General features: G+C 43.9%; 1 protein-coding gene across 1 annotated transcript in view; it reads right to left on the bottom strand.

Annotated features, from left to right (window-relative positions):
* The window catches only part of Hip1 (Huntingtin interacting protein 1), a 138312-nt gene that overhangs the window by 103428 nt on the left and 8864 nt on the right, over positions 1–26020 (bottom strand). The window contains exons 2-9 of the mRNA XM_084597457.1: positions 9109–9172; positions 8151–8293; positions 7523–7579; positions 6041–6121; positions 4904–4980; positions 4050–4111; positions 2490–2630; positions 2312–2369 (exon numbers count right to left, since the gene is read on the bottom strand). Coding sequence (XP_084453583.1) covers positions 2312–2369; positions 2490–2630; positions 4050–4111; positions 4904–4980; positions 6041–6121; positions 7523–7579; positions 8151–8293; positions 9109–9172 — 683 coding nt within the window. The remainder of the gene's footprint in view (positions 1–2311; positions 2370–2489; positions 2631–4049; positions 4112–4903; positions 4981–6040; positions 6122–7522; positions 7580–8150; positions 8294–9108; positions 9173–26020) is intronic.

Genomic DNA, 26020 nt, shown 5'->3' with positions numbered 1-26020 from the left:
ATGCTGAGGTATAGTACCTCGTTGCCACCTTGTGAGACGAATTCCAAAGCCGGATGTGAACGTCCATTTGTTTCCAATGGAGATAGTCGTTTGAGGACTCGTCGAAGAGTACCACATAGTAATCACAATCTTTTATATCCCGCTGCAAAGCAGATAAAAAGAAGGGCCTCAGACCATGACACGTCACGTAGGCACATTATTTTCTCTCTGCAAGAAAATGCTTTGGCCACGTCACTGTCCGGAAACATACACTGGAATAGCTGGCCTGCTTCAGATGATGACTGATAGGAGAAACACGATGCGACAACCTTCAAAGCCCACAGAATCTGTGCGTTCGTCACCAGCTCGTGTGCCTTGCAAGCATCATCTGGTTTTCCCGATTGTGAAGGAGGTGAGCGGCTGACTGTTGGCTCATACTTCGAACTAAATACTTTCGCACCGAGCTGTTGGCTGCACTCTTCATGACACCGGCATGCTTAGCACTCTTCATATGGCTCTTTAACGCCGACTCGCCTATGGTGGTTATATCGAAGGTCTTGCTGTAGAACCTGCATTTTGCGCAGTGCTCACACGTCGTATCTGGTGCAATCCAGTCTTTGTAAGTGTCGTGAAGCCATGTGCCTTGAAATTTGCATTTCCCAGGCATTAGCTCTGCAGTCGGATGCTTCAGCCGCAACAAGTCGGGTGCAGAAAAGACGTAAATATACAATGCCATACACCACCAAAAAGCGCCAAAATCAGATTGGATTGAATCAGCTCAAGTTGGCTTCAGAGTGAGTGGCTCCAATGTGGCTTACCGTCGCGCAACGTTGGCTATATTAGCACAAACTAATTTTTTACGCCTGAAACCCAGATACTGAAACACATTATTGAAAATATAAATATTTTAACCGCATTTTTTTTTTTTCAGATTAATAACCATTTGCATGCAGTACGCTAGGAATTCAAGGCTTTTCAAGAAGCAGAAAAAATTCCAGGATTTTCAAGGGCCTTGAAAACGAAAATTTCAAATTCAAGGGTTTTCAAGGTTTTCAAGGACCTGAGCGCACCCTGCAAGACCTGAGATGCCATCTTGCCGTACGTGATCTTCGCATATAACACGGCAGTTCAGGAGACGACCAGAGCAACCCCATTCAAGCTTGTGTACACCAGGCAGCCCACGACGATGCTGGACGCAATGCTGTCGCACATAACCAACGAGGACAACTTTGACGTCGCCGCCCACCTGCAGCATGCAGAAGAAGCCCGACAACTCGCAAGGCTGCGTATTAAAGACCAACAGCGCACCTACACCCTGACGATACAACTCATGACGTCGCCACGCAGAGTACAATCCAGGAGACCAAGTGTGGGTTTGGACTCCAATTCACCGCCATGGACTAAGTGAAAAGCTGCTGCGTCGATACTTTGGGCCATACAAAATTCTTCGCCACGTCAAACAACTGGACTATGAAGTCATTCCCGACGGTATGACAGCATCACAACGGCGCCGCGCGCGCCCAGAAATTGTATGCTGTTCATCTGAAGCCTTATTACGCGCATTAAAGAATATTCGGCATTTAAACTTTGTAATGTTTCTATTTAAGTTGCTGTGTTTATTTTAGAACATCGAGACGATGTTTTTTAAGGGGGGAGTAATGCCGCAAAACCTTCAAAACTGTATTTGTTGTTTTTTAACAGCTGCCGGCATGCGGGCTTATTACTGTAATCCTGGCATGCGTATCAATTCTGTATCCCGTGTTTGTTCATGCTCGTTGTCGCGATATGAGACGTTATCATTTTCTCTGTCGCGAAATATGCGCCGAGATCTGTCTCGAAGATTCCGATCACTTGCGTATGTTTCTGCAATGTTCCAGGTTGTGCTAGTAGCAGTTTGCAACGTTATCTAGATTGTTCTGAGCAGCCTTTAAATTGAGCGTTGACGAGTGTGACGAGCATTCTTTGTTCGACGATCGACGAGCACGTTTGTTGCTATCACCGCCGCCGAGTTGCTTAGTTCTTTTGCCGGCGCAAGTCAGCCCAATAAAGAGTTAATTTCAGTGCTATCAAGCTTGTGTCTTCTTTTGGTGTCTACGGCCTTGTCACCACTATGTGACAATATGGGCAATGTGGGATAAACACAGGCCTTAGACTCATTTTCACTAAACTATAACAGCAGCTAATTATTGCACAAAAAGATGGGAGGTGACCTCTCACCTCCAACTAGATGGCTTGTCCGAGCCAAGCTACCAAAAAGGTTAGTTTGGACTGCATGTTGTTAATCAAGGCCAGGAAATACAAAAGAAGCCACAGTGTGCAAGGGGTACTCAACAGTTTGAACTGCTTGAGGAAGCGCTCTCTGTGGCCTGAGAGGGTGTCGGCTGGCAGGGCTGCACGGGAAAGGGAAAAGGGGAAGAGTGACAAGGTTCAGAGGTCAAATAAAAGATGCTGGCCAGACATTCCATTCTATCTAATTCCCATCCTGGATCAGCCAAGAGGCCAAAGCTTACCGGCATGCAGCTTGAAGAGGACCTTGACCGTGTAGTCGTACAACTGGCTCGAGTCCTGGATGCAAGGAATGAGGGGCGCCAGGCGGCACTGGCCCGAGTTGGTCATGGAATTGGAGCGCGCCATGTCCAGGGACCCAAACACTGCATGCCGATTGGGCACACGCACATGCACCACACTGGAAGATAAACGGCACCGAGAAAGGACAGAGCAAGAACCGAAAGTGCAAAAGTATAAGCGTGGCTCCTTTATCACGGCTTTGTAAAAACCACTGGAAGAACTGTTGGAAGAACTGAAACTGACCTCTGCCCTTTGCACACCCTGTGTTTTAAGAACCAAGACACAGAAATGGCGGCAAAAACGCTATTGAAAATAACACGACTGCAAAGATGGTGTGATGCTCATTTCGTACTGGCTAAAGTCGTCTTCCTCATGAGGAAAAGTCCTTAGCCTTCCCAAGAACCAATTCTCGCTTCCATCAAAAGCAAATAGATTTCCTCTCAAGCAGTACACTGACGCTTCAAGAAACACAATTCATTACTTTCCCAGTAAAAATGGCAGATGTTATTTTTTACAGAGACATATTTTGTACAAAGTGTCTTAATTGAGAAAAACAGCAACGTCAAAATGCCACAACTCATCTTGTAAACAATTATTTCCTGTATTCAGTACACGGAGTTATAACTATCCTATGTGAGACACGAAGGAAGCTAAATTTGCTTAAGAAGATGATATAAATGCCTTGCCTGTACACAACTGTGTAAAAGGCGCTCAAATAGAGCTATCAAAAAAGGGTGTACATAACTTTCATACCAGTACTGCTAACTTCAGACGTGAAAGCCAGGCACCAGCTGTGACTCAAAGTCATTCTAGCTCTTTCTGGGCAATGGAAGAGTATGGCATAACCACCTGTAGACAGACACTGAACTAAGACATTTCTGGTCAGTGAGCTAAGATGCTCCATTTTCGTTTTTTTTTTCCTCGAGCATGATAAGTAAGACCCTGGATAGCTGTGGATAAAAAAAAATGACAGCACCGTACATGCTGCCTCAAGGTTTAAAAGACCGAGAAAATCAGGGATATATCACTATTTTCACAAAGTACAATCTTTTCACGTAAAAAAAAAAAATAAAAATGCTGGAATTACACAAAGCCTCTGAACTTTCTGCAGTGGAAAACATGAAAATCTGCAGCAATTCTGCAGATTTTGCATTATAGTCGGAATAATCTGAATTCTTCCTTCCTTCCATTTTTTTTTTTGACTTTTTCAATGTAGGTAAAAAAACATTCGCCACCAAGCTTAAGTTACTATGAGAAGCCAACTTATCAATAACCTTGGGCAAAACATACAACATGCAAGTGCAATGCAGAGGGTAGAAGGAGACACACTGATCAGCCCTCCCTTCCAACTTGCTCACTCCCAGCACACCATTGCTGCCCAAGCTAGGACTTCATTCAAATCGCTGTCCAACAGATCTTAAAGCGTAATGCCAGCAGCCCGCCCAAATGATGCCAATAACTGCGCTCCAATAATGATGGCAACAAATAACCCCTTGACATACCTGCCTGCTGTAAGGCCAGGATCTCATCCATGTAGTCAAACATCTCACACGTCAGCTGAAAGCTGGACAGAAGAATAACATAAGAAATAGCCTAGCAACACCCACAACCCGAAAACTAGGAACATTCCTCCCCAGCATCCATAACTCCTGATGGCAAATCAATGCTTGTAAAAATTGGGCAGATGTACAGACACTCACGTTTAGCAAACAATGACGTCGGCAACTTCTCTCAACTGTCACCGAACAAAGAGATCAAAGTATGCATAAAGTCGCCTACAAAACATGATTGCTGCACTCACATATGGCAGTGAACTGATCATGATGCTTATGCAATGACAGTACGATGGCCAGTATTAATGCACCGAATATTAATGAGTCAAAAGCAGCTTGCCTTCAAATTGGTGCCATTTCTACAGCTATACAACTGTTTCAATGACTGAAAACCAGTATGGACTGAGTAAGATTTGTGAAAAGTTCAGTATCAAAGGTTTGAAAGGCCACGTCAGCTAATGTTTAAATACATGCGAAAGTGGGTCAGACGAAACATGAAATTAACTAAACAGAATATGCAAAGGAATATGCACACTTGAATAAAGTTGTATTTCACTTCGAAAAATGTTACCGTTGTTTCAATAATGAAAATTTATTTTTATGCTCACTGCTTGGCAAAAAATAGTTACTCCTGTGTACTTTACCTATTACTCACAGCTATTATAAATCCCAACTTTAGACAATGCAATAAACTGAACAAATCATAAAAATGCATTTATCCAAGGCAAGGCAGGATCTCATAGGAACTGAACATTTGAAATGACAAAAGTGCCCGAAATTTGGTACAGCAGAGGGGCACTTACAAAACATTGACGTCCCCTTCCCCAATATCATCCAGGGCTTCATCTGTCACTGTTAGGTTGCCTGGAAACTTTGGATTCTGCAGATGAAAAGAACATGCACGGCTTGAAACCTGGGTATCAATGACCTCTAGGCCCAAAACAAGAGCTCATACTAAAGAAATAGCAATCCTCATAAACTCTACGGCCGTAACCCAGCAACACCCTATCACAAAAACTGACTGCCAGGAACACACAATGTTCGAAAGCATATATGTATCATAGCTCTGATATGTGTTCAAATCAGTCAACTAAATGCCACACATGACTTACCCCTGATATTCACTCTTGATGACGTTTTAATAATGCTTTCCCTATGACTGATCAGCTCTAAATACCTTCACCTACTTGCCAGCATGACTCATGTATGTAGGCATTGCATATATTTGTCTCTGGCCCATTCCTTGTTCCCGCAACATGAGCCTTTAGTAGACCACTGTCACCTCTTCCCCAACTCCTTCACTTGGTGTCTTGTGAAAGCTGTTCATTTTATTTTCTTGACGAAAATTTTTTTTACACCAACACTCTTACTTTCTCTCTCTAGGTTCTTGATTGTGCGCTACAGTTCGGTCTCTGACTTACTTAGCCATGCGACATTATTGGCAAATAGATTATACCGTGGTACCTCCACAAACGTTCATCCACACTTCCTCCCAAGGCAGTTATCCTGTGCACAAGCAATGGCCAAAATTGGGATGACTGGGTATCCTTTCCTTAGATTTTCTTCCCGACAGTAACAACTGGTAATAAGGTCACGGGTAACAATGGCAAGCCATACATGCATGGGACCCCAGCTAAAATATAATAATCATGCATTCAAAGCATTCATATTGCTCAGCTGCAAGGTCTGCTGTGTGGGCAGTTAAAATCAACCACCGTACACACTAAGCATTCATATTGCTGGGTGTCTTCTCTCGTTGAGATACACAATCTTGGCAAAAGAACCAATGAATGAGCTCTTATAAATGGGAAGTCAAGGTTGAACGAGTCTGAATTAATATAACTGTGATACAGTTAAGTCGGGTCTTCAGCGAAGACCTGGGCGCGTGCACTTTGACAAGCAGGTAACTATACTAACTGGGCACGGACGCATGCGCTCACCCTATAGTGAAAATTGAGCTTTGCTACAATGAGGCGGCAGTAGCACTGGATCAGCTTTCCATAGCCTTCTTTCAGCAGGCCCTGCAGATAAGAAGCACACGAATGAAAGGCACATATGATGTAAGCTGCATTGAATGGCTGAAATACACACAAACGTTCGAATTGCATTAAGAATATTTTTACAAACTGAACTAGGTCACCTTAAAGACATTTTGACCACTGGTTTTACAGAAAAAAAAGGAATAAACAAAGATACCAACTGCTTTGTTAAAAGCTTTCAGATGTTGTATGCATCCACACCCAAGTCTTTTCAACATGTAAGAAATGCATTACAATTGAAAATTGATTAAAAAAGTTTTATGCAGCTGCTAACTAAGGGTAAAGGATAAAAAGATAAACAATTTTAAAATTTTTTTGCCCACCAAAATAGTGCATGCTGAACTGGATACCTGCACTAGGGTAGTGCATGCACCCTTGCCTGTTTGCCAATAACTGAAGTAGGTGAGACAAATGTGCCCAGCTGTTGTACAAAGGGTTATGAAAAGGAGAGAGTTTAAAAGGAACACAACCGCTACATGTTATGTAGAAATTGTCAAAACAAGCATGCAGGGTAGGGTTCAAAGCCGCAAGAACCGACTTGTTATATTTTATGGAACCGGTTTAATGCAATATTGCAATAAACAAGTGATATGCAGAGTGTAGCATGTGACCCTTGCTCTGACAGATGCATACCAGAAGATGCATAAGATGCATACCATCATCTTAATGGCAGGATTAAAACACTGCAATGATGACACAATGAATAAATAATGGCTTCCCATGTTCCCTTCTGCCTGCAAGAATGACAGGCAATATAATTCATCAAAATAGAAGAGAAGCCTTGTGTTTTCCAAATGGTATTAGTGCTTGTACTCCATGGCAGCTCAAACCGCAGGAAATGCTAATATCCAGCACTAAATGCATGCGATACAATAAAAATTTTTGACTGTAATGATGCCTTTGAACGGACCACCTTTTTAGCTTTACATATTTCTCACTAATGCTCAACAAAAGACACAACACATATTTTTTTGAGTAAGCGAAAGAATGAGAGAGAATAAAGCAACATTTCATTGAACAGCTGAAGCGTGCAGAGGACTACACACACATATGTTGCACATTTCCAGTACTTTACATTCAAATAACGAGGAAGCTAGAGTAAAGACTGAAACCTAAACAAATATCTGGCATTGACCGTAAGACACATGCTCATGACAGTGTTTATGACACAGTAACAACCGACGCTGTGGGAAAAAAAAAACTGTAATCTCTGTTCTTCACAATGAGAGAAATGAAGTCACCAACCGATGCACACAGCATTGTGAGATTAGCAAGATACCAGTCGGTTACCCAAAAACATACAGCTTTCAAAAAAAGGCACAGCTTTCAGAGAAGAGTAATAACTATAATCGGTCCAAGAGATCAGTACTGCACCAAACTCACCCAGAGTTTGCCATACTCCAGGAATGTCTGGCGATAGCGAAGGGAATCAGGAATGGCCTGCAAGAGAGAAAAAAAAAAGTATCTTCAGAAAACAATCAAAAGGCCCCATTTATTGCAGCAAAAACATGAGCAAGCTTTCCAGGCACATAAGACGAGCAGCCCATTGAAATTGTGACTGAGACAGAACAGAATAAATGCAGCAAACACCCAGACCATAGAAAAAAAAAAATTAAAAATCCCGATTCGTGTTTACAGAGGCAGAGAGAAGTGACACACTCAGTTTCCTCTTTCTTGACCATCTCCTCGTACCATCGAAATCAAACTGCCAGCTATACGAACCACTGCCTCTTGACAATCCTTTTTGGATGATGCGATATGTAAGCCCCGTGGAATATTGTGGGCTCTGAAATTAACCAAAGACCCCAGAAGGTTCCATCTAGCCTGCCTAGCTGCTACCTTCGGCACCAAAAGGTTCCTTGCCGATGTGTTGAATAGAAGTCGATTTTCAGTTAGGTCACCAAAGCAACCTTTTGACTGGCTAAGAATAATGGAAACAGCTGGCGAAAAAAGTTCTTCAGGGGAAAAAAAAAGGAAGAGGGCGGGGCAGTTAAAAGGAGGATGCCCGCACCCGATGGTATCCCTCCCGCAGCAGCTTGTGCACCACGTGGCAGCACTTCCAGCACACGATGGGGTTCTCCTGCAGCGGTAGCTTCATCACCAGGCCCCAGAAGGTGTGCGCGCCTTTCTCGTGGAACGTGCCGATTATCAGGCCTGGCCACCAGGGCGTTCAGGATAATCAAAGCAAGATCCGACAACACTCCCACCCCTGTGCTCCCACTTTTCAAGAGAGGAAGAAGTCACAAAATGGTTAATGTTTAGCCGAATGCCACGCTCAAGCTACAAAAGGTTCTTCAGGCCTTTTGCAGCTACTCGTTCCTTCCTTTGTGCTGTTTTTTTATTTCTTTCTTCCAAGTTCTAGCCCTGACCTAACCTTGTTTATTTTTCCAGATCTATTCTTAAGTGCTGAACAGAATCTCGACTTAACACAAGATGCGTTTACAGTAGAGGCCTTTGATAAAGATTTTTGACTATTTTTGTGAACAGAGCCATGTGCACTCCTGCATGAACTTGGGGAGCTTCAAGAATAAACAGTGATCATTTGTAACCAACCTTTAATCACATGAAGAAAAGAATCATTGCACTGCAAGTTGGAACTGGACATTTTTCACAGCCTCGAAATGACAAATGGATGTGCACAAACAAATGTATTATGCTAAAGACACCCCCAGCCCTCCTCCAACCCTTATGGAATGCCCTAACCTAAGGCCGCCTTTGAGGACGAATAAATAATGATGAAACAGAATCACTGAATGAAAACACTGCCGCTTGCAGGTCCCTGTAACAAGCAGCACATACTAAATTTGGCAGAGGCTATTCCCATTGTTTGCACTAAACATACAGCCATGGCACAAAACCACACACGCTGAGCAGTAAGAAATTTTGGTGGAGATGATGCAACGAAATCTCAAAGAAAGACGTATGAACTAAAATGGTGGCAGCATCAAGCAGCACGACGAAAAGGATACTCCTGACGTGCTTCTCTTTCACTGGGCATTCCTGTGAGTTGATGGCCTTGCTGATGCTGACGGCCTGCAGATGAATAAGAGAAGATCGGCCTTGTCGTGAATGATGATTTATAGTAGATTGCAGTCATTAAACATTAGCCATAGAATAAGTAATAATACCACCAGTTCCTTTACCACTCACAAAACATAAAACAGCAAAGCACCGCACCTAATCAGGAGTACATGCAAAAAAGATCAGCAATGTCACAAAAAAAAGAAAAAAGAAAAAGATGTGCTGTGGCGACAAGTGCAAATTTCATGATTCCACATACACCAATCACACTGTATTTTGGTCTCCTAGAGTGAGAAGACACATATATTAGTGTCTCTCACTAGTGAATAGAACAAGGGACAAATGCTTTTCTTTAAGATGCAAATGCTTTTACGCCTTATTCTTGAGGGCTCATCCCGAGGAAGCCCAAAAGTGCAGACCAATGAACAGCGCTGAATGACATACACAACATACCTTTCTGGTACTTCTATAGCTACACTTTATTTCACTCTTAATGAGAAATGTTACAAAAATCCTCCAATGAGGAGCTATAGCACTCGCTACACAGAGTGGTAGCGGTGTGACTGAGCCGCAAACACGCAAGTGACTGCCAGGACTAAATACATATAAAAAAACAAGATGGCAGCAAATAATAAGCCCAGTCCAAAGCATCAAATATAAAGTGCTAGATCCTATCAGATGAAACGCTCTAACATGATAAGCAGCATCTATATGGCATCCAAAAGATAAAACTGTCTTCATTAGTAAGCAGAAGTTTAGAAAGTATCTCCCAACTTATTTTTCGACAAGAAACCTAGTGCGAAAATCAAACGTAAAATCAAATGGCACAAATGCTGCAAACATCTTATTCTTATGTTTTTTTTTGCAAATTAGTACTGTAAAGAACAAGATGACCTGGCGCCAGCGCGCCGGCACAAGACACGAGCACCAGCTGTTCGGGCCAGCGCCTACCTTGACCTAGCCCTAGCAAACGAGCTCGCCTTACAATAAAACTCGTTATAATATTGGTGAAGTCTGCGAGGATTGATCCTGAAGCTACGCAGTCATACCCTCGCTACCGCGATGCCAGGTGACGCCATCCAATCAACGAACATACAAGTCACAACAAAATTGGCCCCATGAATAACATGCCCAAGACGTCGACATACAATCACAGGAAAGGAAAACGTATTCATCTTCATTTCTTATCCCCTTCACGGAATGTCTGGAATGTGGTAACGAGCGTAAAAATCACCAAGGCTTTCTACAGGTTTTGCAAGTCGGATTGCTAGCTGAACAAGATGAGTCTATGAGGAAACGGGTGGCTGGCACTCGGTGATGGCTGCGGAATTGCGGTACCCATTCGAAACACTTCCAACTGACACCCTTCACCAAGAAAAGGGTTGCCACTGCTTTGGTTCCTCTGTCTAATGACGACTTACGTACCGTCTTTGCCAAAAGTAACCAGGCTGCTCCGACGACTGCTGGAGCAAGCGTGTGGCCGTGTGACGGCATTGCGCTCGCTGTGGCTTATCGGTGCTCGTCAGCTCCGAGGGTACAACAGCTGACGTAACTTCGCACCCTCACTCTCGCCCGTTGGATGATAAAAACTAGGCGCGTATGATGTGTGGGCTGCGGTTTTCACGTGTGCGAAGCCTGGTTGTGCCCAGTGAGGGCGCTCGTTATAGTGACGGGGCTATTCGCCCTTCTCGGCAACAGCACTGAAGCCGATATTATAAGTCGCGTTTCTTGCTATATAATTATACGTGCTTGTGTTCTGTATTCCGCTGCTGAAACGTACCAGCACAATTGCGCTTTCCGGCGTGTTTGATGCACCTGTAAACTAGAGAATGATAACACACCTCGAAATTTCAATATGCCTTCTCCGTGGTGCCTTGCGCACTGCCAGTTTAAGGGCCATGACTCCGGTACAAAGGTATGGGAGAGTTGTTAACTCTTTCAAGCCACCTTATCTCTCTTTTAGGCCTGCAAAATTGTGTTAACCCCTCGGGGAGGCTGTGTATAAATAAATGCAATGATTGATTCTAACAAATTCTTGCATTTGCTTGTAGGTAAGTTTTGTTTAAAGTAACAAACTATAATGAAACCTTTCTCACGCTTAGCCATTAGATGCATATGATTACTTTCTCGTGCGCGGAACCCTTATTCCAGGGCAACACTGTCAGGCAAACCTAGCAAATATTCGTCCTAAAAACGAACAACCAGAGCTCACCGTATCTACTATCACCTGCCTTTCTGTTTTCTGCAGTTGCCGAGAAGAGCGAATAGGCCCGTCGCATACTGAGCGCCCTCACTGGTCACAACCAGGCTTCGCATGCCTGAAACCGCAGCTCGCACATTATACGCGCCTAGTTTTTATCATCCAACGGGCGAGAGTGAGGGTACGAAGTTACGTCAGCTGTTGTACCCTCGGAGCTGACGAGCCCCGATAAGCCACAGCGAGCGCAATGCCGCCACACGGCCGCGCGCTTGCTCCGGCAGCCTTCGGATCAGCCTGGTTACTTTTGGCAAAGACGGTACATGCCTGGCATCAGAAAAGTGGGGTACGATGTAGCTTTGCGTTCTTGAGCTTGAATTGCACTTCACCACCTCAAGGAAAAAGGCCCACGAACGTCATTTTTCGTGTTTTCTGACCCACTCTGCCTACATCCTTTCTTAACGTTACACCTCCCATTTTCCATGGCTCTCTGTGTTGTCCTCAGCTTAAGAGAATCCTTAAGAGAATCCTTCAGACCCATAGGTGAGTACAGGTAAGATGCAAATGCTATATATTTCCCCCTTAAGCAATAACAATAAACTGCTAGTTAAAATCTGCGAATACTTGCCCAATGTGCCCCATCCCAATCTTATTCTCCTAGTTATTTCCCTTTCATGGTCCAGATCTGCGGTTACTACTTGTCCTAAGTAGACATATTCAATTCCTACCACTTTCAGTGCTTTGCTACCTATTGTAAACTGCTGCTCTTTTCCGAAACTGCTGAACATTATTTTAGTAATCTGCACACTGATTTTCAAGCCCACCTTTCTGCTTTTCCTGTTAAGGCCATGAATAATTCTTTGTAGTTCATCCTCTGAGTTAATTAGCAACACAATGACATCAATAAATCGCAAATTACTGAGGTATTCTCCATCCACCCTTATCCCCAACTGCTCCCATTCCAAGTCTCCGAATACTTCCTCTAAGCAAGCTGTGAATAGTACTGGGGAGATCCTTACTTTCCTTATGGAGAACCATGATTACTTTGCAGCCACTATAAATATCTTCCAGTACTTTTACATGCAGCTTATCTACAGCCTGATTTCGCAATGCTTGCATGACTGCTGACGTTTCGACGGAGTCAAATGCCTTTTCATAATCAATGAATGCTATATATAGGGGCACATTATAATATTCCAAGCATTTTCCTATGACTTGGTTGATAGTATGGATATGATACGATTGATGGTAAAGAACCCATTCCTAAAAGCTACTTGATCCTTTGAATGATTCAAGTTGTGGGGGTCCCATGCCCCTCTTGGCCTTTTGAACTATGTGCTTCTTCCACACAGTCTTGGTGCACATGGAAGTAGCGCAACTGTGCATATGCAGACTTTTATTGCGAGGCATGACATGTGCTCGGCTTGAGAGCCAGCTTTAAGGACGGCAGAAAGCCTAGAATGGGGAATTCCAAGACAGCCCGACAGAGACAGAGTCATGCTGTCAGCCAGCTGCACGATGCATCCTAGGTGAACACGGGCGGCGAAGAGAGCCCTACCAGGATGAAGACGGAAGCGGCAAAGGGTGCCTTCGGGGGAGGGTTAGGCTGTTTCCGTAAGTTGTTGCCACGTGCGAATCAATGTCTCTGGTGCCACTAGGAGCGATTTAGCTGTGCCGCATCCCCATATTCGTGCCCTAATTTGTTTTGCCTTGCCGCACCGGGTAAAAACACAGTCCCCCTTTGTAGTAATGGCATAGTGCTGCCGCAAGCCTCAAGTGTGTGCTTCACTCTCCAGTGTCATCCGATGATGCATCATTCCGTAGAGCTTTTTTGTTGGCCCGAAATAAACCGGTATTTGTGATTCGTCGGGCAAGACCATTTCTCGTGGACCTGTTTTCAAAAAGTCACAGCCTGCAAAGTCTATGGTTGACACGATTCTATTAACGAGTACCTTAGTAAATACCTTGCATGCTTTGCGTCCAATTTCTTATGAATAAAGACAACGTTAGCTTTCTTCCATGATTCCGGTAGTGTCGATGTCCACAGGCATTGCACATACAAAGTGGTCAGGACCAGGTTTTCTATCACGATCTGCCGCTGTCCGTCGGAAAATCTGTCATTACCTGATCCTTCCCTGCTACTTCCCCCCTTCTCATAGCTCCTGAAACTTTCTTAACCTCGTCCTTCACTACTGGTAGAAAATTTGATTGTTCTTCACTACTGTCAATCTCATTACCGTCCCAACTACTTCGGCTACTGTATAGGTCAGTATAGAACTCCTTGGCTACTTTGATTGTTTTTTCCATATTATTAATGACATGGCCTTGTCCCTTAGTGCATATATCTGATTTTTGCCTCTGCCTAATCCATTCCTTAAAACATGCTCGATTTTCTTTCACCTACTGATTAGCTTTGATAGCCAGAACCACGGCCGCTCGATGGAAGCGCACTGAATGCGGCCTGCTACGTCGCGCCGCCGTCAATGGGCAAGCGCGTCCTTGGAGAGTTTACAGTTGCGCCCGCTATTTTTGCTGAGGGCGCCACTGTTCGGGGACACGTCGCCGCCGGGGTAGCCGGCTCTGAGCGCGCGGTTTGCTTCCTTTCTGGGCGTGTTCGCCTCACGTCTGCGTGGTAAACGTAAACTTTTTTGTGTGCGCGTGTGCAAGCACGTTAACGTTGAGACGAGATGCGCTTGTTTTTTAAGGCGAAAGCCGTTCTAGGCTCATGGAGCGAAAATCTGTGCACAAAAGTTGTGCCTGTAATCTGTGCGTCGCATCTGTGCACTGGTGTGTCAATCGCAAAACCGGCCGTGCAAGGAGGGAGATTAAGAATGAAAATGATTGATGGTGATAGGTAATCAATAAAAGTTATAAACAGACATTGATAGAAGTAATGACTAGTGCTAATGACTAATAATGGCTAATGACAAATGATTTGTAATGACCAGTATATCAAACTACGACATGTAATGACCGCAATTGATTAGAAATGAGTAAAAGTGCTAAGCGATGTGTGATAATGACTTAATAGCTAGGCATGACTCATCATTACTGTTAATGACTACGAAATGACCAATATGTGAAACGATGACATGTAATGACCACTGCTGATTCTAAATGAGTAACCTGCTTAGTTATGAGTGATAAGGGCTACAATGACTACGCAGGCAGACTCATCATGACTGGGAAATGACCAATATGTCAAACGACGACTTGAAATGACGAACTGTGGCAAACGATGAGAGGCAAATGATAGGAGAAAGGTATGCTTTCGCCGTCCTCCGCTTAAGAGACATCTAAGAGACCCTCTAATTTTATCTGCTGAGCTCGCTTCAGGCAAAGACAGCAGCGAGGAGTGGAAATGCACTCGCTTCGTCTTAAATGAAAGCGGCGCTGAGGTTAAGTCCAGATGCTGAAGCATAATACCCTATCCCCCCACTGCCAGCGGTGGCGTAGCGGTAGAACATCCGCCTCGCGTGCAAGAGGACCGGGGTTCAAATCCCGGTGCCCCGCAATTCTCCACCAGATGAAAAAAAAAATCCGCGTGTCGATGGAATTGCATACACAGGTTTGGGGTGCGACCTGATGCCGGTGAACACCTCCGGCAACGGACTCCCTCACCAGAACAGGAGTTGGCCACGCTGGTGCAGTAATTGGCCACAACCTCCTATGATAACCTCCATAAAACCCCGGCCCTCAGTCACCAGCGGCTGCGGAACAACTGAGCACGGCGGCGGTCAGACCTGTGACGCAGCAGGGGGTGCTAAGAAAGCCTGGCTCCGCTGGACAGGCCGCCATTGGAAACTGACCCTGGCAACGTTTAATGCTAGAACTCTAGCTAGTGAAGCTAGTTTAGCAGTGCTGTTAGAGGAACTAGAGGGCATGAAATGGGATGTCATAGGGCTTAGTGAGGTTAGGAGGCCGAATGAGGCATATACTGTGCTGAAGGATGGGCATGTACTGTGTTATCGAGGTTTACCAGAAAGGCGACAACTAGGAGTAGGTTTCCTTGTCAATAAGTATATAGCGGGTAATATAGATGAATTCTATAGTATTAATGAGAGGGTTGCAGGCATCGTAATTAGGCTTAATAAGCGGTATAAACTGAAGGTTGTACAGGCCTATGCACCTACATGTAGTTATGATGACCAGGCAGTTGAAAGTTTCTATGAAGATGTAGAATCGGCAATGCGAAAAGTAAAGACGCAGTATACTGTACTAATGGGCGACTTCAATGCCAAGGTAGGGAAAAAGCAGGCAGGAGACAAGGCAGTAGGTGACTATGGCATTGGTTCGAGGAATAGCAGGGGGGAGTTACTAGTTGAGTTTGCAGAGCGCAATAACTTACGAATCATGAATACCTTCTTCAGCAAACGGAAGAACCGGAAATGGACATGGAAGAGTCCTAACGGAGAGATGCAAGATGTAGAGGTAATCGGGAAAGTGCGATGCAGTGACCACAGGATGGTGAGGTCCCGAATTAGCCAAAATCTGAAGAAGGAACGCAACAGATTAGTAAGAAAGAAACCCAATAACGAATTAGCGGTGAGGGGGAGGACAGAAGAGCTCAGGATCTCGCTACAGAACAGGTATTCAGCTCTAACTGAGGATGGCGACATTACCCTAGAGGCAAGAAACAATAATTTCAGATATATCATTACTGAGTGCGCGGTAGAAGTAGGCGGTAGGATAGTTAGAGAGGATACAGGTAAGCTGTCTAAGGAGACGAAAAATTTGATTAAGAAACGCCAGAGTATGAAAGCTTCCAATCCAACAGACCAGATCGAATTGGCCGAGATATCAAAGCTAATCAATAAGTACAAGGTGGCCGATATAAGGAAGTATAACATGGAGAAAATTGAGCATGCTGTAAAGAACGGGGGAAGCCTTAAAGCGGTAAAGAAGAAATTGGGCATAGGCAAAAACCAGATGTATACGATAAGGGACAAGGCGGGCAACGTCATCACTAATATGGAAAAGATAGTCAAAGTAGCCGAGGAGTTCTATACAGATCTCTACAGTAGCCAAAGTAGTCAGGACCGTAATGAGATTGGCGGTAGGGAAAAACTGTCAGACGTTCCACAAGTGACGAAGGACAAGGTCAAGAAAGCACTGGAAACTATGAAAAGGGGGAAATCAGCTGGACAGGATCAGATAACTACAGATTTGCTGAAGGACGGGGGGGATATCGTGCTAGAAAAATTAGCCACCCTGTATACGCAGTGCCTGGTGTCATCGACGGTACCGGAACCATGGAAGAATGCAAACATTATCCTCATTCACAAGAAAGGGGACCCTAAGGACCTTAAAAATTACAGACCAATCAGCTTACTGTCTGTTACGTATAAGGTATTTACTAAGGTAATTGCTAATAGAATCAGGACAACCTTAGACTGCAATCAAGCAAAGGATCAAGCAGGGTTTCGGAAACGGTACTCTACTATCGATCATATCCATACCATCAATCAGGTGATAGAAAAATGTTCGGAATATAACCAGCCCTTACACATAGCATTGATTACGAAAAAGCATTTGACTCAGTTGAAACCGCGGCGGTGATGCAGGCATTGCGAAATCAGGGGGTAGACGAGCCGTACGTGGAAGTGCTGGAAGATATATATAGTGGCTGCACAGCAACCATAGTTCTGCATAAAGAAAGTAACAAAATTCCCATAAAGAAAGGTGTCAGGCAAGGAGACACAATCTTCCCAGTACTATTCACAGCTTGTTTAGAGGAAGTATTCAGAGACTTGGAATGGGAGCAGTTAGGGATAAGGGTAGATGGAGAATACCTCAGTAATCTGCGATTTGCTGATGACATTGCCTTGCTAAGCAACTCGGGGGATGAACTGGAAATAATGATTGATGACCTAGACAGGAAAAGTAGAAAGGTAGGCTTGAAAATCAATATGCAGAAGACTAAGGTAATGTTCAACAGCCTCGGGAAGGAACAACGGTTTACATTAGGTAGCGAAATACTGGAAGCAGTAGGCAAATATGTCTACTTAGGACAGGTAGTAACCGCAGATCCGGACCATGAAAAGGAAATAAGAAGAATAAGATTGGGATGGAGCGCATTTGGCAAGCACTCGCAGATTATGACTCGCAGATTATGACTCGCAGATTATGACTCGCAGATTATGACTAACAGCTTACCGGTATCGCTCAAGAGGAAAGTATACAACAGTTGCATCTTGCCTGTACTCACCTATGGGGCTGAAACGTGGAGGCTAACCAAAAGAGTTCTACCTAAGTTGAGGACAACCCAGAGGGCTATGGAACGAAAAATGGTAAGGGTAACATTAAGAGATAGAAAGCGTCCAGAGTGGGTCAGAGAAATAACTCAAGTTACCGACATTCTAGTAGAAATTAAGAAGAAGAAATGGACATGGGCAGGACATGTAGTGCGAAGAGAGGATAACCGATGGTCGCTGAGGGTAACAAACTGGATTCCAAGGGAAGGAAAGCGTAGCAGGGGGCGGCAGAAAGTTAGGTGGGCGCATGAGATTAAGAAGTTCGCAGGGGTCAAGTCGATGCAGCTAGCACAGAACCGGGTTAAGTGGAGAAATATGGGAGAGGCCTTCGCCCTGCAGTGGGTATAATCAGGCTGATGATGATGATGGTGCATGTGGGTTAACCCTCCTTTATCATAAAACTCTCAAGAACAAAAGTAAAATAAATGAATAAATGTGAGACAAAAGCCACATCGAACCAGAAATTATTGCAGGCAAAAACCAATTGGAAATAAAAGAAAAAGGGCAGACATGCTCCCGAGGGCAAATTTAAGAAAAACCAATTAGAGAAAAAAAAAATGGCACAAATGACAAGTTGGAAAATTAAGTGGAGAGGCCCTAAAACATTATTAATTATGAAGGAAAAGGCAGCGCACGCACACGCACACACGCGTGCACAAACACGCACACACACGCGCGCGCGCGCACGCGCGAGGCTCGGCCCCATTCCAGAAGCTTGAGATCTGCTTGCAGCTGACCAAGAGAAGAGAAGATGCCTCAGGGGGTTAACCCCCCCCCCCCCCCCAAAGCGACTCAGGTTATGAGTACCACAGTGGAGGAACCCAAATTGAGGCCATAAGGGGCTCTTTAATGTACAATAACATCACTCAGCACATGGGTGCCTTTTGTGTATCACTTCGCTTAGTGCACAGCTGCCATGGTCGGCTTCAAACCTGGGTATTCTGGCTCAGTAGAAGAGTGCACAACCACTCACAGGGGTGGAAGCAGGCTCAAGCATTTTGGAGCAACTTTGGAGCAATAAAACCAGACCTTTGGAGCACTCAAATTGTGTTTTGGAGCATGTTTATAGCTCACACACTTTTAATAACGGCAATTTTCACTTCCCGATGTAAAACATCTAATATGATTACTTTTTATTCAACGTCCAATGCTTGCTTTTCCCACTTCACAACTGATCATCAAGTTTAATTTTAAACCAGCCAAGGACACAATACAGAGAAGAGAAGCAAACATGACGAGCCTGGTACGTTTACCAAGTCACCAAGTTTTAACCCTGCTACTTTATTAAGTTTAACTAAAAGCTTTTCCCTATTTTGACTTGATAGATTCAGAGAGGGAGCCCACTGTGATGTGCTGAAGCACCACCACTACCAACAGTACATTTCCACTCCCTATCTTCTGCAAGTGCTTCTTGATCCTATGCCTGTACTGATGAATGTCTGGGCGCTGGTTAGTAGTGCCTTTAGGGAGGGTAGCCAGCACTCAAGGACAGCCTCTTCCCCTTTAATTCCTTACTTGACAGCCTTCCGAGAGCAGCTTCTGGCAGTGGCATGGCTATGTTGGGGCTTCCTTAATTTCAACATGCTGGCAATAAGCCTTTCCAACATTCCTGAGAACACTTTTAATGATTGGCTCCTAAGTGGCATCACTCCCATAGCAGTTCAAGTATGCTTTTGTCCAGCTACGGCCGGTCTCGAGGGAGAGAGCGCTTCTATTCTCTTATGGCCTCACCAATGGGGTCTGTTTCCACTGCCCGCCGCGCCTTGGTGGGGTCGCCACTACCCCACTGCTGCCCCTCTGCTACCGCCGTTCACGCGCAAGGGAAACGCACGCTCGCTCTTCGCTCCGCAAGCATCAGTTGCAACCGGCAGGTCCTGACATTTCACCCCTTATGGTTTATACAAAAACGCCGTAATCAGCGTCTAAGATTTATCGTCGATGAGGAATAAAATATAGTCAACACCGTTCACGCGCGCCTTCATCAGTGTGGCAGAGCACGATCGAATGAAGCTTGTACACTTCGACGTTTTCTGCCCCTAAATTTTGTACAGAAATAAATTTATCAGGCCATGCAGTGTCCCTTCGAAAGCAGTAAGCAGGTGCAGCGCGACCTGATGTGAGTGCATGGCAAACTTCGCTGGAGATTCTGTCAACCACTTCTGTTTTCATTTAGAGCAAAAGAGACACCGGCGAAAATCCATGGCGCGTCTCAGATTCAGAGTAAGGAACAAAATTTACGCATAAAGTTAAAATTGCAGTTGTCTAGTGGAGTGAGCTGTTCTAGCTTCGTTCAAAACAAATCAGTCGGTTGAAAGACAGAATATGTATATGTAGTCTTGCGACTGACGCACATACGTTTTATAACAGACGTAGTCTGTTTAATGCATAGATAAACAACAACTTTAATATGTATATGTAGTCTTGCAACTGACGCACATACATTTATAACAGACGTAGTCAGTTTAATGCATAGATAAACAACAACCTTTAATCAACGAAGTGGGCATGAACAGTTGTGCCTAATTGAAAAGAGCGGCAAACAATAAAAAAATTGTCCTTCAGTTATACATTGTACTACATATTCATCAATTCATCAAAACGTGACCTGCGGCTAGAAAATTCAGTCTCAATATCATCCTGGCCGGTTTGTTCATATAGGGAGCTGGCCTGTAATTCCTGTCTGTCACTTTCTTGCATAATTCACAAGAAGGATTCTGATAAATTTTTCAGATATCAAAGAAGCGGACCTTATAGGCTGTTGCTAATTCCTTCAGGGCAACTCAGCAATGGTGAATTCTCAATTGTGCTGCTTGAATCAGGATTTGGAATACTTCGAGAGCATTTGTGTGTGGTAGATGCAAGAGTTTTTTTTCTTTTTTTTTTTTTTTTTTTTTTTAAAGAAAACCTTGCCCAATAGGGCAATAAACTTTGGTTTCGGATAATGCAGTCCACTAGAATTCTTGTCCTCGTAGAAGAGTGTACATGGGGCTGCTTCTTTCGCTAGTTTCAAGAAAGATAGTGCAGCGTCACACCCGAGGTCACTGATTAAATTATCAATGTATCCATCGACGTAAGCAAAACCGAAAAATGTGACAGTAATGGGATGACAGGAGATGCCACCACAATTCCTTTATTTCCTCGGTTACTGATTGTGGCCGAGAGAAATGATTTCTGTGGCATCGACGAAAACTGCCTTGATTTTGCTCCAAGATGAAACGTCCGTCTTGACAATGTGGTCAAGTGCCGCTGTTACGGCCATCGCATCTAGCATGTCGTTCTCTCCGCACATTAGCCTTACTTTCCCTAAGAGAGCCTCAATGGGGCCACTATTGAATTTCCTTTTGAGGACGGAGCCGACACCTTTCCTCAGGAGGTATTCTACCACTTGTGCAGTAGACTCGTGATGAACAGCATTTTTTGAAATGTTCCTTCAGTGAAAGTTTCCTTCTTTCACACTTTAGACGTTTCTTGGATGCTTTCGATAATAAACTCGTCAGCCACTGCAATAGAGTATCACCAGCTGTCATTTATTAGCCTCTTTTTACCGCTTCCAGCACAAGTGGTGTCATGAATATCAAACCATTTCTTTGTTTTCATAAGCATAATAAGTAATATTTCATTAAAACAGCGTTTATTTGCAAAATAAAATAATGTGTAAATACAACAAATTTGCTAATATATAAATTATAACACTGAAAACTCAATCTTACAGTTTTTACTTTGACTGTTATACTAATACTTTATATCACGCAAGCAATGCAACTTACATTACATTTTTATGAAATTATTTTCTTCTTCGGTGCTATAGTATATCTATGGTTTCGCATCTAGCACTAAAAGACTGTTTTACTGTTGCAGATGAGTTGCTGTAATGTTATTATTGAAGCAGCTTCGAAGTGATCAATGCTCATTCAGTGTTTTTTTCCTTGCTATTCTTGAGCTGGCTTGGAAAAAATTCGATTAAAGTGGACAAAATTAGCTACCATGCCGCAATGCATGTTATATGCTTGTCGAACGTTCGCTGAGCGACAGTGTTTTTATATAAAGACTCGGCTCACATGTGTAGTACGCTAACGACATGATGCTGCAGTATCCACCTTCCGTGTTCTTTCCTTTCGGGACTGCACTCACCACGAAACAAGCGAACGACAGCGCAAAACCAGAAAAAAGCCACCCGCCGCCGCTGAGGCAGGTGCAGAGCGAATAGTGAGCAGGTTGCGCCCCTTGCAGCAGTGGAGAGCGTAACTCAAGGAGAAACATTCCCATTGTTCCCGCGGCGATTGAGAAGGCCGTAACAAAGAGCGCACGCTCTCCTTCGAGACCGGCCGTTGTCTAGCATAGGCATAGCAGCCTCGATGATGAAGTGCCTACTTGTCTTCACAGCAGAACCATTAGAACAACTCGTGTAGTTCTTTGCAGCTAGACAAGTTTCCTAATGGCTCGTGGTAGCTGAGAGAAAGTGCTAGGTCACATGCACGGAGCATTCCTTTGGCAATCAATTCCTTCCAATCACTACATTCGAAGTTTACTCGCGAACATTTATTAGGCTCCATGCTCTAAGCTAGCGTAATTTATGGTATTCCAGCTGAGTTGCTTCAAAACCTCAACCATGACGCTGCTAACGTTCTGTATACATTATGACAGCAAATTTGAACAGCCCTGCAGTGGCCACAGGATTGGAGGAGGTCAGTTTACATCCCCATTCCAAAGGAAGGCAGCGCCAAAGATTGTTCCAACTACCGTACAATCGCCCTTATTTCGCATGCTAGCAAGGTGATGTTGAAAATCCTCCAAAGTAGGCTGCAGCAGTATGTGGATTGGGAGCTTCCGAACGTGCAAGCTGGGTTTCGCAAGGGCAGAGGAACTAGAGACCAGATTGCCAACCTTTGCTGGATCATGGAAAAAGCAAGAGAGTCCCAAAAACCCATGTACTTCTGCTTTATTGATTATGCGAAAGCATTTGACTGCATAGATCGCAGCAGATTGTAGCAAGCTCTCTAAGAGATGGAAGTTCCAATTCACCTCATCTGTCTCCTCAGGAACCTGTATGAAGGGCAAGAGGCCACAGTCAGAACTGGGCATGGTCTTACTGATTAGTTTCCGATTGAGAAAGGAGTGAGACAAGGCTGCATACTGTCGCCTTGCCTATTTAACATATATGCTGAGTGCATTATGAGGAAGGCCGGTCTGGACGAGTCTTCAGGTGGAGTGAAGATTGCTGGAAAACTTATCAACAACCTTAGATATGCGGATGATACCACTTTAACGGCAGAAAGTGAAGTGGAACTCAAGAGACTTCTGATGCGCGTACAAGGAGAGAGTGAGAAGTTTGGGCTTAAAGTTAAACTGAACATTAAAGAGACAAATATCATGGCATCTAGCCCTATCAAGTCCTGGAGCATCAAGGCACAAGAAGTGGAAGCTGTGACAGACTATCTCTTCTTGGGCTCCAAGATTACCCCGGACAGAGACTGCAGCCATGAAATTAGGAGACGCCTGCTTCTGGGAAAGAGAGCCATGGCTAGCCTTGACCGCAGAGACATTAGTCTGCCAACCAAGATTCGTATAACTCGTGCTATGGTCTTTCCAGTTGTGATGTATGGATGCGAGAGTTGGACTGTGAAGAAGGCTGACCATCGAAGAATTGACGCCTTTTAATTGTGGTGTTGGCGGAAACTCTTGGGAGTTCCTTGGACTGCCAGAAGATCAAATCAGTCGATATTATCGACCATAAACCCTGACTGCTCATTGGAGGGTTAAATTTAAAGTTAAAGCTCAGCTACTTTGGTCATCTGATGAGAAGAGAGTAGTCACTGGAGAAAGATTTGATGTTGGGAAAGGTTGAGGGTCACCGGAGAAGGGGTAGGCAGCGAACGCGATGGTTAGATGGCATCCTCGAGGTGCTGCAGATGAAGTTATGTGATATTAGGAAGATAGTGAGAGACCGGAAAGCGTGGCGTGATATGGTCCATAGGGTCATAAATAGTCAGACACGACTGAACTGAACTGATGCTCTTCTAGTTTATGAAAGATGTATTAGGCTCAGAGAGAGATACCGCTGCCACCAGCGTGTTGCCATCATGTTTACTAGGACAGCCCCTACACCATGTATGCATACTTCACAAATGTCATCACCGTGCTGTGCTTTTCACAGTCGTCTAACAAAATTGCATCAAATCGAATTTTTCGCAGAGAATACCAGTAATGACCATTGAGAGGCAAAACCGCATTTCACTAAATTTGATGGAAAAACATCGAAGCAGCCCATTTGAAGCAGTTTTGGAGCAATATAGCATTTTGGACCAGGATGGAGCAGGGAAACTGTTTAGAGCAGAATGGAGCAAATGGAGCAGAACTTCTACCCTTGCACTGAGCCATCGCTGTGGGTCTGTGAGCTGAAGCTGCCTCGCCCCCAGGCAAGTTGACACACTTACTCAAGACCCACCCTGCTGCCCAAAGGCTTCATGTTACTACCACTCCAGTGGGTATGAATCCCGCTTATCACAGGAAGGTTTGATTTGGCTCTTCTTCCACGAAGGCAGTGGAAAACATTATCAGATAAGGCCGGTACAAACATAAGCACAGAGTCTCAGTGTGCTGTCACAGCATCCTCATGCGCCTTATCAGCCTCATCGTAAAAACAAAACTTCACCCAGTCACTACATCGTGCGGCGAGCCACGCGTCCCACACACGGGGTGGCCCCTCTCAGCAACAGTTACCTTAAAGGAACCGTCTTATGTGCAAAGCAATAGAAAAATCACGGCAGCACACATGCACACGTTTCATGTCATTAAAAGGTATCTGTGTAGTGACACTAAGGAAAGTAGGATGTGAAGAAAGTGATCAACAGGAAAACAGCACTTTATGCGCTTTTACCTTTGCTCTGTTTGCGACCTATGCATGAATCTAATGACTCTGACAGCGTACGTCCCCTTCAGGCTCGACGCTCACATCTGTAGACGTAACTCCAACACTACCGAATCCCTCGTGCGCAAAGTGTAATGCTTACAAATGCGGACGTAATAAAATCTGCTGATACACGGAAAGCATGCAAAAGAAACATGACAAATTGTTTTTGAAAAAGATGCCGCCATATTATTTACCGTACCTGTGCCCCAGCTGGAGTGACTGTGTGGAGATTTCTTTAGGCATGAGCTTCAAAGGGCTTAAAATGCACTGATCAACTCACAACATGGTTTCATAACAAAGCACTGATTCAACACAGGCATAATCGGGACCTTGATATCAACTATTAATTGTAATGCAGACATATCGGGTGTTGACACAAATGCTACAATTATTAAATTGAGAAGGTGAGATTTTTCTGCACTAAAAATATGAATAGCTGAGAATTCCTTCCCTACTGGATGCTATTGGCCCTTGAAATACAGCCTCTTCAGTGAGTTATCTGTACTAAGAGGAAAAATTAACTACAATTACGATCATATTCATTAAAAGTAAGTAACAGGTGAAATGTAGCTAGCTTTTATTGTGCATACATTGGTGGGCATCGCCCATGAAGAAAGCCAATCTGGTATGTTATTTACTGATCTAATTTCTTCACCATCATACATGTTTGTTTATGACAGAATATGCTTTGCATACTCTTTATAGTGTAAACTACCTGTGAAAGCAACAAAAACAGTTGTTTCATGAGGACATACAAGAAAATATCCCATATTTTCTCCACTGAATACCTTTCAAAATGAAGCCTTCCCATATGTACTGCTGTATATATTTGGTGTGCATGCCCTGGCACTGGGGCCATCGATTGTGCCCATCACAGCCCGATATGTGTCGGCAACAGCTCAGCACTGTGAGGCTTCTCTGAATCTAACTGTGGGGCTTCACAGCTCGGAAGTCTGTGCGTCTTTGGAGGTGCTTCCTTTCTGGCAAGGAAATTATTAATATAGCTCAGACGTTTTGGTTTCCATATTTCAAAAATTTGATGGACATTTTTCAGTGTTTATTGCAGAATGTATTTTTGCCGTTCTTCTTTAAACATTATTTTGTAAGCATAAATAATTGCCTTCTCTTTCTTTAGTAATATGTTGTATTTCTGGGCACTCAAAACTCGCTTAGAGTATTTATCAGCCATTTTTTTCAGTGCCAGCAGTATTTTTACCTGTAATAAATGCACATATGATCATACATATAGCCATGATTGTGAAAATAAATGGGTTTAAGAAAAAAATAAGCAGCGGAAATAATGGAACCATTGAGCACAAAAGTAAATAGAAGGTTATAAATTAAAAGCTTGATTGTCATGTTATCATTTGACTCGTACTCTAATGGAGAAATGCATGAAAACACGTACCTGTGATATTGAATCTAAGAGTAACACCAACCCACCACATTTTTGCCTTTACTAAAGCAGCTGGCTCTTGTCTCTTCTCCGGATTCAGCTC

This window comes from Amblyomma maculatum, chromosome 3, assembly GCF_055883805.1.
Source record: "Amblyomma maculatum isolate TAMU_Amacu chromosome 3, ASM5588380v1, whole genome shotgun sequence".
In the NCBI taxonomy this organism is placed as follows: domain Eukaryota; kingdom Metazoa; phylum Arthropoda; class Arachnida; order Ixodida; family Ixodidae; genus Amblyomma; species Amblyomma maculatum.
Note: the sequence above shows the minus strand (reverse complement) of the source record. Positions and strands in the feature narration are given on the sequence as shown.